The 14,552-nt window shown below is 42.3% G+C and overlaps 2 protein-coding genes across 2 annotated transcripts; both read right to left on the bottom strand.

The window, feature by feature from the left end:
• Window positions 1-243: 243 nt before the first annotated feature.
• On the bottom strand, window positions 244-7,230 carry nkain1 (sodium/potassium transporting ATPase interacting 1). Its single transcript, XM_068332767.1, has 8 exons — window positions 7,145-7,230; window positions 6,449-6,815; window positions 5,456-5,593; window positions 5,286-5,366; window positions 4,861-5,058; window positions 4,658-4,718; window positions 2,787-2,868; window positions 244-2,345 (listed from the first exon to the last, which is right to left on the bottom strand). Exons 2-8 carry the CDS (start codon window positions 6,500-6,502, stop codon window positions 2,336-2,338), a joined length of 624 nt encoding a protein of 207 aa, XP_068188868.1. The 5' UTR covers window positions 6,503-6,815; window positions 7,145-7,230; the 3' UTR covers window positions 244-2,335.
• Window positions 7,231-8,245: 1,015 nt separating this feature from the next.
• On the bottom strand, window positions 8,246-14,515 carry snrnp40 (small nuclear ribonucleoprotein 40 (U5)). The gene is made up of 10 exons (XM_068333345.1): window positions 14,307-14,515; window positions 13,789-13,918; window positions 13,595-13,688; window positions 13,222-13,387; window positions 12,801-12,923; window positions 11,363-11,483; window positions 11,175-11,257; window positions 10,014-10,075; window positions 9,397-9,500; window positions 8,246-8,537 (listed from the first exon to the last, which is right to left on the bottom strand). Exons 1-10 carry the CDS (start codon window positions 14,415-14,417, stop codon window positions 8,488-8,490), a joined length of 1,044 nt encoding a protein of 347 aa, XP_068189446.1. The 5' UTR covers window positions 14,418-14,515; the 3' UTR covers window positions 8,246-8,487.
• Window positions 14,516-14,552: the final 37 nt, after the last annotated feature.

The raw sequence follows: 14,552 nt of genomic DNA, 5'->3' as shown, positions 1-14,552 counted from the left end.
GGACGCGCCGTTAACTCTCGGGGATGTAAAGGGATGCTGTAAGCCTGTGGGATCCAAATAAAGAGACAATTTTTGGTAACAGACGGTAGTGAAGATTTACATGCTTATGAATGACGTAATGCAACTACATCCAGGCAGCCCTTGGGTATTTCTGGCTTACTGTCTGTGTTGTCCAGGTAATGAATACACATTAAATCATACAATTTTATTCTTGCATTCATTCAAGTATAATCCTTTAAAGATTTGGACACACCTTCCTACTCAGATGAATTGTACAAAGACTTGGGTGTTACTGTATATTACTTTTAAAATAATGATTTAATAGCACAAATCTGTATTATTTTACTTTCTCATACCTGCCTTTCTATGAAATGCTTATTTTTTTTCTTTTTTGGCAAATCCTCATTGTAAAATATAAAATCAACAGCATGCATTATTTGTTTAATCTTCTAAACTAATCTGGCAAAAATGTAACTCTCTGATCCATAATCCAGACATTTATACAATGTAGTCAAAGCTAGAAAGGAAAGCACTCATTTTATTAAACCTCCAGTCACTCGCTGACTCAAAAGGGTGTCTGCAGATGACAACAAAAGTCACGTTTAATGTAGAAAGTGTACTTTTATTATTTCAAATGTCACTTTAAGGTTTTCATCTCATATCTGCCTTTCTTTTCTCTCTTCCTCTCCCCAATTATACAAAAACTACTCAAAGTGTGTTTTATTTTTTGTTCACATTTTCCTCATAGGTCTCCTGTATTGCTGTGCTCCTGTGGAAATAACTGAAAGAGCTGAAGAAAGGTGGGGAGAGAGATGACAGGGAGAATTAGCTGCCGATAGGTTAAAGGAGAGTAACACGAGGGCGTGCAGGAAGAGAGAAGAGAAACGGGCATGATATAAAATTTTGATGTAAACCCCTCTGGCCGAGTCCAACCAACCCCCCTAATGTAACCCGCCCCTCTCTAAATGGAACCAACAAAACAATCATTGGCTGGTTATTTACATGCACAGTAACCCCACTCCCCCACCCCACCCTCTGCCCCAACCAAGTACATAATGCCTGAGCCCAAATGCATTTGCATTCCTAGTCAACAGCATTGCATGTGAAGACGCTTGTTGTTGTTGTTGTTTTTCTTCCTGAAAACAAATTGTCTTGGTAAATTAGATTTTTGCAGTGATCTGGACTTCAAATAAAAATTCCAATGAAGTTTTCCATTTTTAATGTTAGCAACAAAACTAGACTAAAACCAACAATGAGTTAATCCTGTAAATCAGCCTGATCGAGCATGTTCTGGCTAATTATCCAAAATAAAAAAAAAATAAAAAAAACAAAGGCAGAAAAAGAGCCACACTTTTGGATGGCAGGTTCCCTCACTATGATGAACACAGGCACTGTAGTTTATTTTGAGATAATCCCACCTCCTACTGTTGTAAACACTCACTAGCACAGCACATGCATGGCTGGAAATAGTCCTCATTATCAGTTAATTATTCTTAAATCTAGAGTTCGGCTTTTTATTATATAGCGAGTGTAATTTTATGACTCTTTTAAAAAGACAAATGCTTCCAGGAACTGAAGTATTGCAGATCAATGCATTTTTGATTGAGGTCAATAATAACATGAAGAATATTGCTAGCCTGACCCTCATCCTCCACCAGCTCTGTTTCGCCGCCTCAGCAGATCAGGGCTGCTCTAAAAAGCTTGAATGAAGTGGAAGATGGCTTTGGGGATGGGAATCGTACGACCGTCCAGGTTTAATATGGTCACATCTTAATGCAACAACAAGTACGTGCCAGGGTCGTGCCTTTTTTTTTTTAAATTATGTGATCCCACCCACGCCCCCACATGAGCAACCCCCAAAATAAATTCACAGGGACACCAAGTGGTTACAGTTCAGGGTGCAGATACAAAGCACCCACTAGTCCTGTTAGTTACACAGTCTCTCTCAAACACACACACACACACACACACACACACACACACACACACACACACACACACACACTTGTGGGAGTGTAGTGAGCTGGCAGTTAAGTGAAGTGTGTCTTCTGTAGTTTGACAGAAATTTCCCCAACCTCTCCTCCATCATCTCATCGCACCTCCTGGCATGCTGGTTCTTCCCTGAGGTCTGTACATTCTATTCAGGGCTGTATTTCTCCTCCTCAGACACAAGCACACATGCACGCACACAGAGAGACACACACACATCTTTGCCTCTAAGTGGGGGAAGTCCATTCTTGGGGATAACTGTGACACAGAGTGTTTTCAAGGCAACCGCTTCTTTCCATCCACAGTGACACTATCAGGGTTCGGTCTGAAGGGACGCAGCCAACAGCTAACCAGCCCTGGGAATGAGATGACATGAGGTCAGAGGATTTCACAATGTCAGACATCAATGTCATAATGTATTGTAACACAAGGGCAGTGCACGGGTTCTGCAGCTGACGCTTGGCGGACTGGTCATGACCTAAGAAAACAGTTGAATATTTTTTCTGTCGCTCTGGGGAAAGTTTTCCAAAGTCAGACAAATAACACGCTGACATCATTTTTGTCAATTTAGGCATAGCATGTCATGTTTTTAAAAATAAGCATGCATTACAAACTGGGGTTTAACAATGTGGGGACATAAGAAATAGTGAGGGCCAAAACAAGGTGCATCATTGAAAAAGTAGGATGCAGCGTTTCTTATAACATATTGGCTTGGTTAAAAAAATTTTTTTCCTCATTAGTTGTGTAAGACTGAGTCCCTGCAGGGAAAAAAAGAAGAGATTCTATTTGTAACTCACGTGTAAAGAGGCTGAAGTTGCAGATGAGAGGACTTCTGAGGAGGCTGGTAGCCGTATGAGTCAAAGCCACCTATGAAATCAACTTCACAGAGATAAAGAGATTATGTCATTTCTCTTTCCCTTAAGTTCTTTTTTTATCAAGTGTCATATTTCAAGATCAGATTCTATTTCGACTTAACGTATTTAAGTATTATACTGCTTCAGGAGACCTTTATAAAAAAAAAAAAACACTGTGAGATCAGAATCTGTGGAGATGATCAGACACATCATTCGTCTCGCTGCTTTTATGTCGTCTTTCAATCATTCTAATCTTTCTAAATCCATATTAAGGGAACCAATAGGATGACAAAGAAAACATTCTCTGGTCATCTACATCCGTGGAGACAAGTTTAAGATCTGTTTTTCCCAGGCAGGATCAAAGCAAGAGGTCGGACATTTGGAATAAGATGTAAATAGATGTGCAGAAAATACTGTATATCTTTACTTTATACTGCATGTCACTGTTACTTCATCACAAAACCACACCATGAGACACTTATTACAGTGCTACTATATCACAGCATGACACTTCCTGTTACAGGAACTCGATCTGATGATGTCACATTCTATCTACAGGACCCAATTTCCTTCACCGCGCGGGTGAAACATAAAGACCCATTCAGATGCACAAACTGCACACCCGAGGTGACAGACAAGCACCGCTACCCAGCCGACCACCAGACGGACACCGACAGAGAGGATAGGTCCGGCACACATCCTGAATACATCCACACAGCCGGAGCAAACGGATCACCCAGAGGGAATTTTCTCTGGTGATTCTACTCGGCCGGAGAAGACAAAGAGCGCTCACATCACGAGCCACGGGTTGCAATGGTGGCTGGTGATAAAAGAGGGTTTTTTTTGGGAAGGGCGCAAAATTACAAAACACAACAAAACTCACTTTAATACTGCCTGAACGGTGATTTTAATTTTCCAATAAGGCAGAGCAAAGACTCAACTAGAGCACAGAGTTCAGTCAGGGAACATATTTATTCAACCGTGTGCATGAAAGGTAGAGAGGAGAAGATTCCCCATGGTTCTGATGAAGCAGGAACAGTTTGAGCTCAGGTATCTTTCCAGGCCAACAGGTCATAGTGTCCGTCATTAGTGTCAAACATACAAGTCGTTCTTGTTAGTGTTTCCAGTAAAAAGGGTGTATGGATAAAGCTTTTGGACATGGCAGGATTTCATAAGCAACCGTTCTAAAAACACTACGACTCGTTGTTTTACAGGTTACATCATCCTCTGAAAGGCGTCCTATTGGTTCTGAGCCCCACCAGGAAGTGTAGTCAAAGGAAATCAATGCAAAATAATTTGGAAACAAACCAGCAGGTGTGTTACATAAGAAAATATATGAGATTTTAGCATCATTTTGCATCAGTAATGTAACACAATGTAATGTAATATAAATGTAACTACTCCTCAATGTTTATCAACTCCTACTTTATTACTTATTCAGGTTACAGTTTCACAGAAAAAAAACCCGTTTGTTTCTCTGTTGTAACATAAATCCTTTTAATTTGTCAGGTTATTAAACCTACAGAACTCGATCAATGAAGGATCAAACTATCCAATGAATAAAGAAAAATAACATCAAACACAAGTTAGGACATTAACTATGCTCAAAATGTTTTTGTCAGTGTTAAAAAGAGCTTAACTACTGCATTGTGGGAAATATAGTTTTGCTCAAAGCACACTTTTGACCTATTTATTTTTAGACACTCTGACCCTTTATGCTCTGGCAGGCCACATATAATAACGTGGCGGGCCACATTTGGCCCCCGGGCCTCGAGTTTGACAAATGTGGTTTAGAAAGAGAGGAAGGTACTCACAGCTGTCCTCGTCATCCTGGAAGACTTTGCTCACATAACAGGCGTACACGAAACCGAAGAGCTGTGAGGGAGGAGATGTTCGTAAATTAAAAAAGATGAGTGCTGTCATAGGATGAATCACTGGTCTGAGGGTTAGCAAAAAAAAAAATAAAAAAGGCAAAGTGGTGTGTGATTATTTATAGGAGTGTGGGCGTCATACGTACGGCCAATAGAATCTGAATGGCTGAACTCAACACCTCGATGTACTGGTAATCCAGGAGACACCCGGAAACAGTGATGACATGGTGGTCATCAGGGGCCATGTGAGAGTCGAGCACTGGCGTTACCAAGCAACCGGGACCGTGTTCCATCCACCATGAGCGATGAAGGGATGTGTTGAACGTCATTAGAAAGTCCCTGTCCTGTAACACACACAGACAGACGCGTGAGATGGATGTTTGGAAATGGATGTCAGGATGACATCGTTTCATGGTGATGTAAAACAAAAGGAAACAACAATAGAAAATGAATCTTATTTAAAAAGCCGGAGCCAGAGAATAGTTGTCACTTTTGCGTGATAAATGAATTAAACAGACGGTTCCCAAAGAGCACTTATCAAAGTTGTGACGTCTAATCATACAGAACTTACCTGTGACAGGTTTCCCACCTCCAGATAGAAACAGATGATGAAAGAGTTCCACCCCACCCAGAGGACCAGCCATACTGCATACTGGGCAGACACACAAACAGCCATCAGTCTCTGCTTTATCAGTGGGGGGAAAAAACAGAAACGGGAGCCTGGTGAAGGATTTAACTCACAAAGATGAGGTATCTGAAGCGAAACTGCACGGTGCCGAACATGCCCAGGATGACGGCCATGATGTGCAAGAAGTTGGCCAGGATGGGAGCCCATTGGTAGCCCAGGAAATCGAACACCTGCCTTTGCAGGGCAGCCACCTATAGGGGACAGGGAAGGGGATGGGGGGGGGGGGTAATACATACAGACATGTTCATAGGAAACCACAGAAGTAATCAAGGTTTCCCAGACACACAGTAAATATATACACAGACACACACAGACAGTGACAGGGACACACACACACACACACATACACACACATACACGGTCTGCCGCAGTTGTTTCCATGGTAACTGCCTGGAGGGAGCAGCAGCCAGTCCAAGGACTGTAAACGAGGAGCACCCCTCAAAAGCTCCCCCCCCAAAACTAATGAGGATCTAACACACACACACACACACACACAACAACAACAACAACCTAGCAGCCTGGCAAACAATCGCCAGGGCAACGGGGCCTTCGCACTGCTCACACACAGTCATTACACTCTGAATGATGATGATGATGATGATGATGATGATGATGTTGATGATGATGAATGGGCTGGAGGAACTTGCAGGAGCAGCTAACTTTAACTCCAGAATGGAGACCAGATGGTGAGCAGGGCCTCCTTCTCTTTACATTCACATGGTTTCACCTCTCTCTCTCTCTCTCTCTCTCTCTCTCTCTCTCAGGGACCACCCCAACGCCAGAGAGCCCCCCCCCCCTTTCTTGTCCAGGCACCCCCTGCTTCAAAGCCATGCAACACACCCTGGGCTGTAATGTGGCATGGCCCCCACAGCAGCAGCTGCAGCTCAAAGCCTTTCTGGTGGAGCTGTAGAGAGAGACTGGCTTTGCTTTCAATGTGCGCGTCTGTCTGCTCTAATTATATCCCCACTAGTAAGTGCACTAAGTATAGAGGTAGTTTTTTGGAGCTTTTTAAAAACACTAACTGTATATGTTAAATGCACGCTCACCAGCTGCAGAGAGCAGATCACCAGCAGCGTGCATCTCCCGTCGCACTTCCCCATCTTGGAGGGCTCAGGACGCGGCTTGGAGCCGCGGAGGCTCCGGGGGAAGGACGAGTCCCCGGTCAGATCCAGACTGCCTGGTAAGGTCTCAGATCAACACCATTCCCGTCCGGACTGACCCACCCCGCCGCCGAATGGATGGCTCCGCTCACAATGACCGACCCATCCTGATCGATCGTTTTGTTTTTGGTTTTTTTTGTCGGTGGATTCAGGAGGAGGAGACGGTGGAAGGAGGGAGGGTGGAGCGCGTCCTCTCCGCGCCGGCCCGCTGCGGTCCGACCGCCAACAACCGAATCACCTCCCCGGGCCACACCTTCCAGAAAGAGGACACACAAAGACACAAAGAGAGAGAGAGAGAAAGCTGTCACAACCCGCCCCAGGCTGCGGGAATAAATGGTCATCATATGATCCGGAATCACTCAGGGACGGGGGCGCGTAAGGGTGGAGGAGAAGGAGGAGGAGGAAGGACCGACCCCCGCAGTGTTACTACAGCTAATGTTTGGCTTCGCAGACAAAGCAGCTCGTTGTGACTCTCGGTTTTCTATGAACCGGAGAGTCCGCGACCCCCTCCCCGTCGGCCCGATCGCCCCCTCCTCGAAACGCGCAGACAAAGATCACAAGTAACCGGACGGATCTGCTCACCAGGACCGGGTTCTGGGCTCCTTCGCTCCGTCTCGGTGGGTCTTTTGTCAACAATCGCTGCCGGGGGAGGGCGCAGGAGGAGCAGCGAGGGGGGGGGGGGGGGAGAAGGAGAGAGAGAGAGAGAGAGGGAGAGAGATGAGGGGGGTGGGGGCTCTCACCGCGACCCCCATCGAGGAGAAGCCGCGTGGATTCTGCGGAAGTGCGAAGGAGACGGAGACGCGTCCGCCCCCCGTTACAGCGGAGGGGAACACAATGACCAGCCGTGGTGACCTCAGGTCCTCACCGAGGGTCAGAGTTCACATAAATCCAGTTGGATGAAAAGTGCTCTCACAGTCATCATCATCATAATTATATAAGAAGTATTATTAAAGGAAATTAAGCTTTAAATAAGTTGCCTTGAGTTGATCAAAATCCCCAAAAACCCCCCAAAAAAAGGCCCCAAGATCCATCTGCTATCCCGGCCCAGCCTCACATCAGCACTTACTATATTCAGTAGTGGAAAAATGATTATTTATGTTGTGATTCAAAAAGGCAAAGAGGTTTTATCCACAATAGAAATCTGGAGGTGCCAACATGTGATGTATGGTTCCAAACACCACCAGTACATCAGGAAAATTGTTTTAATAAAGATTTAAACATGTTTCTACACGCCACACAGAATATCACTCAGATTGTGTCGTGCTAATGAAAGGGACCGGGTTACGTCATCCCCACAGATTAATAAAACAGCCTTGTTGTGGAAGCAGTTTTGGATTATGGTTTAATTTTGATTTGGTTACACTCATTACTGTATAAAATGTATAAATTTATGGTGTTTATTCGATGCAGCTGCTTTTATTATGTCTCCTCTTTTATTACAAAGGGAAAGAATCATGTGTTAAAGAGGAAAGGACAAGTTATTTTCATACAAATCATTGGGTTCTCAGACAAGAAGGATCGGATTCACTTAGATGTGTTTTGCTTTTTCTTGTTGTTTGAAAATTTTAATTATAACTGAAAAAAGCTAATTGAGTTTCGCTCAACTGATTCCTGTCGAATATATTTAAATTCCCCAAATACTTTTCCTGTTTTAAAGTCAGCATGGGAATAAAAACATGGAAGCATCATGAGCACAAAATAATCAAACAAGTTCTTTATTACAGAATACAGAAGTTTATTTAAAAAAAAAAAAAATCAGATTATAAAAAACAAAACAAGTCATTCTGGAGTCTGTTGTGACTTAGCGTGATGAACAGATCCTGAGGTTGTTTTTCGATAACACGAACAAAGCTTGCGTCTTAAGCGTTGAACACCGTCCATCCCCTTCTAAAGCGGGAAACACACATTCAAGTTCATACAATATCCTACTGAATTTCTCCCATGTAGAGGCGTTTGTCGCTGGAACCAGACAGCACTGTGCAGAGGGACAGAAAGAGAAGATGATTAAAATTTTTGATGTGTCCTCTCTGTCTAGTTTGTTTCTTCTGATCAGTTGATGAGAATTATCTTGATGCGTTTCCTCTTTGGTTCAGTAACTTTTTTCCCTTTACTTAAACAGAAATCAAAGATTAAAAAAAAAAAAAAAGTATCATATGAGAGCTTTCTCTCAGCTTGTTTGTCAGATGTTGGATCAAGACAATGAGGAAAGAGACACAGGAAGAGAGTGGTGTGATGTAGATTTCTATAAGCGTTGACAAGCGATTTAACAAGGGACAGCAGTGTATTGGCATCATTGCTTTGGAAACTGTCTGGGCAAGGTGCTCGGAAAGCCTCTACCAGCAGAAGCTCTTATAATAAACACTTTCTAAAGAGGAAACGCTGTGCAAGATGACAAAGCAGAAGAAAAAAACCAATAACCAGAGAGACCAGATTGTTGGATTGGATCACCTTATCAACACAAAATCACCCCATCTATAGGGATGAAGGCATTCATGGTTTGCATTCACATCTGACCTTGTATCAAAAGGGGGATCAAACCACAGTCTATAGAGATTAAAAGGAGTGTGTTGTGAAGACATCCTTGGCCATGAGCTTCAGGTAAAATGACGTGATGCAACATGAAGACTGACAGACATTAAAAAAAATGAGACAGATCAAAAAACAGAATAAAGAAAAATGTGAAAACCCTTCCCTCCCTGCTAGGGGTGACTCGCGTCCTTCACAATTTAAAAAACCCCAAACCTGTTGCTCTACTTCTTAAATGTGTGTCTGTACAAGTCTTCTGACACGTATGACAGCGTGTGGTCTGGGATGAAAGCAGCTGTTGGGCTCACCTATCGGCTCCTCTGGGTGGAAGGCCACTTCGTTGACGGAGCCAGCGTGGCCTGGCAGCTTGTATAAGATCCTCCGTGACGTGGTGTCCCAGATGTACACAAACCTGTGGAAACAGTGCAGGTAAGTCACTGCTATCAGTCTGGATGAGAAACAATGGAAAACTGAGAAATATTACAGTTTTTATTTTTTAAGAAAATCAGGAATAATGTGCAATTAGAGATCAGGTGAGTGATGCATACTTTTCTATCTAATCCTGGAATAAGGTCTCAATCCTTAAGAGTAATGGAGGTTTTGTAAGTAACACTAATGAGGTAATGTCATTCAGATTAATTTAACGTATCTGTGAAAAGTAAGATGTTATATCTGGGTGAAGAAAAACCAGGATCCACCACAGAAACTTATTTTTGTTGATAACTTACATAATATGATGATAAAAACCTGACTCAAAACGCCAGGAGCAGGGACTTAATTTAGCAGGAGGCATATATGACTACAGTGACATAATATTCTGTAAAATCATACAGTTACTAATTTCTTGATCTAATCAATTTTATTGCACTTTTTTAGACTAAGGAACAAAAGAAAAAAACACTTTGTGTATGTGCGCGCCTCTCACCTGTCAGCCGAGCCTGCAGCAATTTTACTGCCGTCAGTCGACCAGGAGCATCTCAGCAAATTCTGAGAAACAGGAACAGATGTTGGAAGCTGCATTAGCAACGTGACACAGTCATTCTACACCAGAGCTACTGTTACAGTAATGAGGGGAAAGATGAACATCTTTATTGGAGAAGACAGCAGAGAGTAATGACAACAGGCGTGCGGCACCATCAGCATGACTCCTGTTGGGCTATAGATGGAGTCATTAACAGAATGAGGACGCAGGCTGCAGTTTACTGCAGGTGAGAAACAAGTGTTTTGATGCATCTTTAGGAAAAAGATAATTTCCTGATCCAGGAGTTTGCAAGGTGGGAAGTATAATTACTGAGACATTAGTTTTCCAAAACAAACCATTCCTCATGATGGATGTTATCAGCAATGCGACGCAGAAACACTGCTTCAAGTTTAATGAGACTACGTAGACATGTCAGTAAAAACAGGGGGGCAGAAAAAAATAAAACTGCACCTGAACACACTGAAAACTCCACAGACATCTTTACAAAAATGGTAACGCTGACAGCTTCACTAATAAGAACCTAAAAATATCATTTTCCGTCATAAATACTGTACGTGTTAAAATGAATCATTACTATTGTCTATAACATTACTGTCAGAACAGAGGAGGCCATGACGAAGATGTTGACTAAAGGCACTGAAGTTTGATCACAAATGTTATAATTACAGAAAATTAAAAAAAATCCACCACAACCAAGCATTTGAAGTGTTTTTTTGTGGAGTCAGAGCTTAAATATAAATAATTTTTGATGTTTCCGGAACATAACAGTACCTTCAGAATTAGGAGAGATTTTTGAGGCACTCGTGCACACTAGAAGTTCAGTTTGTCTCCAGTCTGCTCATTGCTAATGCCATGTTGCGAAAATATTTATGAATTGGAAATACTTCAGAAAAATGAGAGGAACATTCTGTGTGCGCTCTCTTGACTTTAGTCATTTACTTTCTAGAGTCAAAGGAGTTTCTCTCAGCGCCTGCCCCCCCTGCTGATTCAACATGCTGACCTAACTGGGAAGCTGTCAACGCAGGCCAACTTCTGTCAGTGGTACCAGACATGCAGCGGAAAGTAGCGCCACAGCCGCTAACTGGGGTGTTTCAGGGTTATTACCTTTTCAAAGTTGTGAACGTTGCCCTGGAAAATCTTCACACATCTCTCCTTGGGCGCAAATGGCCGAACATCCCAAATACGCACTACGCAGAGACACACACACACACACACACACACATAAAAGAATATTGAGTGTTATGAGCAGAGAGGAGGTTGTTTCAGAGGTGGAATACACTCAAACATCCTACCTGTGTTGTCCATGGAGTTTGAGAGAAGGTATGAACCCTCAGAGCTCAAGCTGAGGCCAGTTACCGAGTCACCGTGACCGTGCATATTGTAGATCAGCTTATTCTGCCTCAGGTCCCACACCTGCAGGACATAAAAAGACAGCTTATGAAAGTGTTTACGCCAAGGGAAATACAGGATGTATCAAAAAAGTAGGCTTCTGTCATGAGGTAGGAGACCAAGGGAAAAGAAATAATGAAAAACTGATGTTCCTACAACACATAAACACACAAATCCCAAAGGAGACTGCTTCAGGTTTATGGAGGAGACAGGTAGCAGAATGAGGACACTAGTGCAGTTCTTCAACACATTTTCAGGAAAACACAAGAGTGAAAGAGGTGGAGAAGGGAAGGGATTAGCAGCACCTGGGGAGGAAGCTTCACAGCACACTAACAATGAGTTTAAGCATCTTGTTGCACTAGCAGCTACCAGCCTGTGGCATCTGATAACACTCTTTTAGATGTAGTTCATTGTAAATGACTGAACTCATGGCCCCCCACCAGCTGCTGGAGCCACGCTTTCTTCCAGCGGTGCTCAATACCCAGAGCAATTACTGTAATCTGTAACAGCACTGTTTGCAGTTTGTCTTTAATCTTATTTTGGAAGCTCTTTAGTGTCTTTTAAATACTTCTACAGTGACAACTGTGGCTCAGTGGATAAGAAGGGGGGATACATTTTATTGAAAATGGGAAATTTAGGGGGAAAACTAGCAGTGAGAGACGGACAACTCAAAAACAAGAGTTTGATCTAGTATTGTTTCTTTTACTGTGACTTTCTTTCAAGTGTAAATGTAACTATATTTCCCTCTTTAAAAAGTACAATAAAATAGTCATATATCAAATTTATATTTTATTATGTTTTGTTACAAGAAAAAAATTAATACACATTTAATGATGCTGTAATTGTCTTTGTTTCTTTCACCTCTAAAACTAAATGAATTTAAAAAGTCATTGTTGAGTACTGTAAATGTTATCCTGCTAAAGACGGAATTCTTAGACATTTCTGACTTCTTTAAGTTAGTGGTGACCAGAACACTCATTTCTCTCAAGTCATATAATCAGTGTATTTTTGAATGTTATTACCAGGGTATGACTTGTCAAAAACAAAAAGGGGGGGGTGTATGTGTGTTTAATCAGAAGAAATATGAAAATTAGCAAATGACTGGCCTGATTAATTTTGACCTACTTTTGTTCCATGCTGATATATTTGCAATCATGCTTATTATTTATTTATGTATCCCAGCAGATGACTGTCGACATGGATCCTTTGCTGAAAACCCTTTTCAATGTCTTAGAAATGATCATCATAATAAAATCATGTCATACTATTTGATTAAAGATTATTTTCCTGTATGTGGTGATGTTCATTTTGAAGTTCTCTCTACATTCTAAAGCTCAGTACCTTGATGTCATTGTCGATGCCTCCAGATAAGATCTGATCACTGGTGTCACTGAATGTCACAGCCAGCACCTGGTAGGTGTTCTGGAAAGTGTGAATTGCCCCTTTTTTGCGAATGTCCCACAGCTAAAACAGGAATAAATACATAAAAAAAGGGAAAAAATGAACATAATGAAGCCAAAAGCTGTCCTGCAATGATTGAAATTGATTAGAAAAAATGACAGGAGTACAGGGTAGTATAAATGTTTTTCTGCTTGAACGATACATCTCTAGGTGTGTCAATGTAACATTTATTTAACCTTTAAATTTTTTCCATTCTTCGCAATAAAACGCTGTTTCCTAAACATATTATTGAGATCAATGACAGTGTTGAGGTTAAAACTTGAATTCGTGACTCCAAATAACTGGTGACTAGAAGCCTTGCCTTGACCGTCCCATCATCACTGCCGGTGCAGATGAGCTGGGGCCCTCTGCGAGCCGGGTAGCAGGTGTTGACAAAGGAAGTGTGGCCCTTCAGGCGCTTGATCCTCTCACCAGTTTCACTGTCCCACACACCAACGGTTTTGTCTGTGCTAGCTGAAAAGAGCAAGCTGAAACACAGAGGAAGTACATAACGGGTCAATCCTTTTTTGAGAGACATTTTTCAAACTGATGAATTTAACAAATAAGTTAAAAAGCAATTAATGACATGGAATGTTTCCACAGGCAATATCCCTTCATTTTTTCATTCATAGTTTATATCATTGTTTGTCCATCAACACCTATGACTACTATTATTAATCTCAGACTGTTCTTACCTGCCGTCTGTATTGTAGTGCAGCTCCATCACTGCTCCACTGTGGCCCTTTAGAGTGGCAAAATTCTCACAATCTCCATACACATTCCACATCACTGCAGCAAAGACACACGGTGTGCACGTTAGTCTCACTGCCTTGGAGTATACAATTGATGTAAGTGTGAACTAGGAGCATTTGCACCACTTTTGTCATACATATGAGTCTGTCGAATCCTGAGGAGGCCAGCGTGGCTCCGTTGGGGTGAAACTTGCAGCAGTAGACTTCACCCTCATGACCAGACATGAGCATGATGGGAGCCTGCAGGCTGGAGCTGCGTGGTGGACCCTACAGAAAACACACCGAGTATCAAATGTAGTCTGATTGTGTGCATTAATAAATATATACACACATGGTATAGAAAAACATCTTCCTTTTACATTGAGGACTAGTAGTAATAATCTGTCCTTGTTATGAAACCCTGCAAACATATCGATCAACAAGTAACAGACAAAATGTAGTACAGTACTGACATGCGATGAATGGAAGGATGTATTTCCTGGTGATTGGTTGCCGCTATGTCGTTATCATTTAATTGTATGTTAACTTGCAATCGGCCCCTCTTTTTGAACACCTTAAACAATGATATACTTAACACTTCCATACTTAATAACAGAGTATTTTGCAGTATACTGTGTTGTATTGCACATCCTAACACTAACGATACTTTCCGTACCGCGGCCACGAGTTGTTGGGACTGCACTGCCGCCACCAGCTCCGTTCGGGGCCGCTTCACGGCGGTAGGCACCACCGCCATGTCCGCCACCCTCTTCTTCGGTTCAATCATCCCGGAAGAATCGGCAAAACGAGTTAAACAGAAAGTAAACTGCTATAATATACCAAAAAAAATGAATGGACGTCTACAGCGAAGAGACGTCGAGCTAACAACCACCAACGAAGAAGAGTGAAGGAGTACTTCCGC

This window comes from Antennarius striatus, chromosome 14, assembly GCF_040054535.1.
Source record: "Antennarius striatus isolate MH-2024 chromosome 14, ASM4005453v1, whole genome shotgun sequence".
NCBI classification, from domain to species: domain Eukaryota; kingdom Metazoa; phylum Chordata; class Actinopteri; order Lophiiformes; family Antennariidae; genus Antennarius; species Antennarius striatus.
Note: the sequence above shows the minus strand (reverse complement) of the source record. Positions and strands in the feature narration are given on the sequence as shown.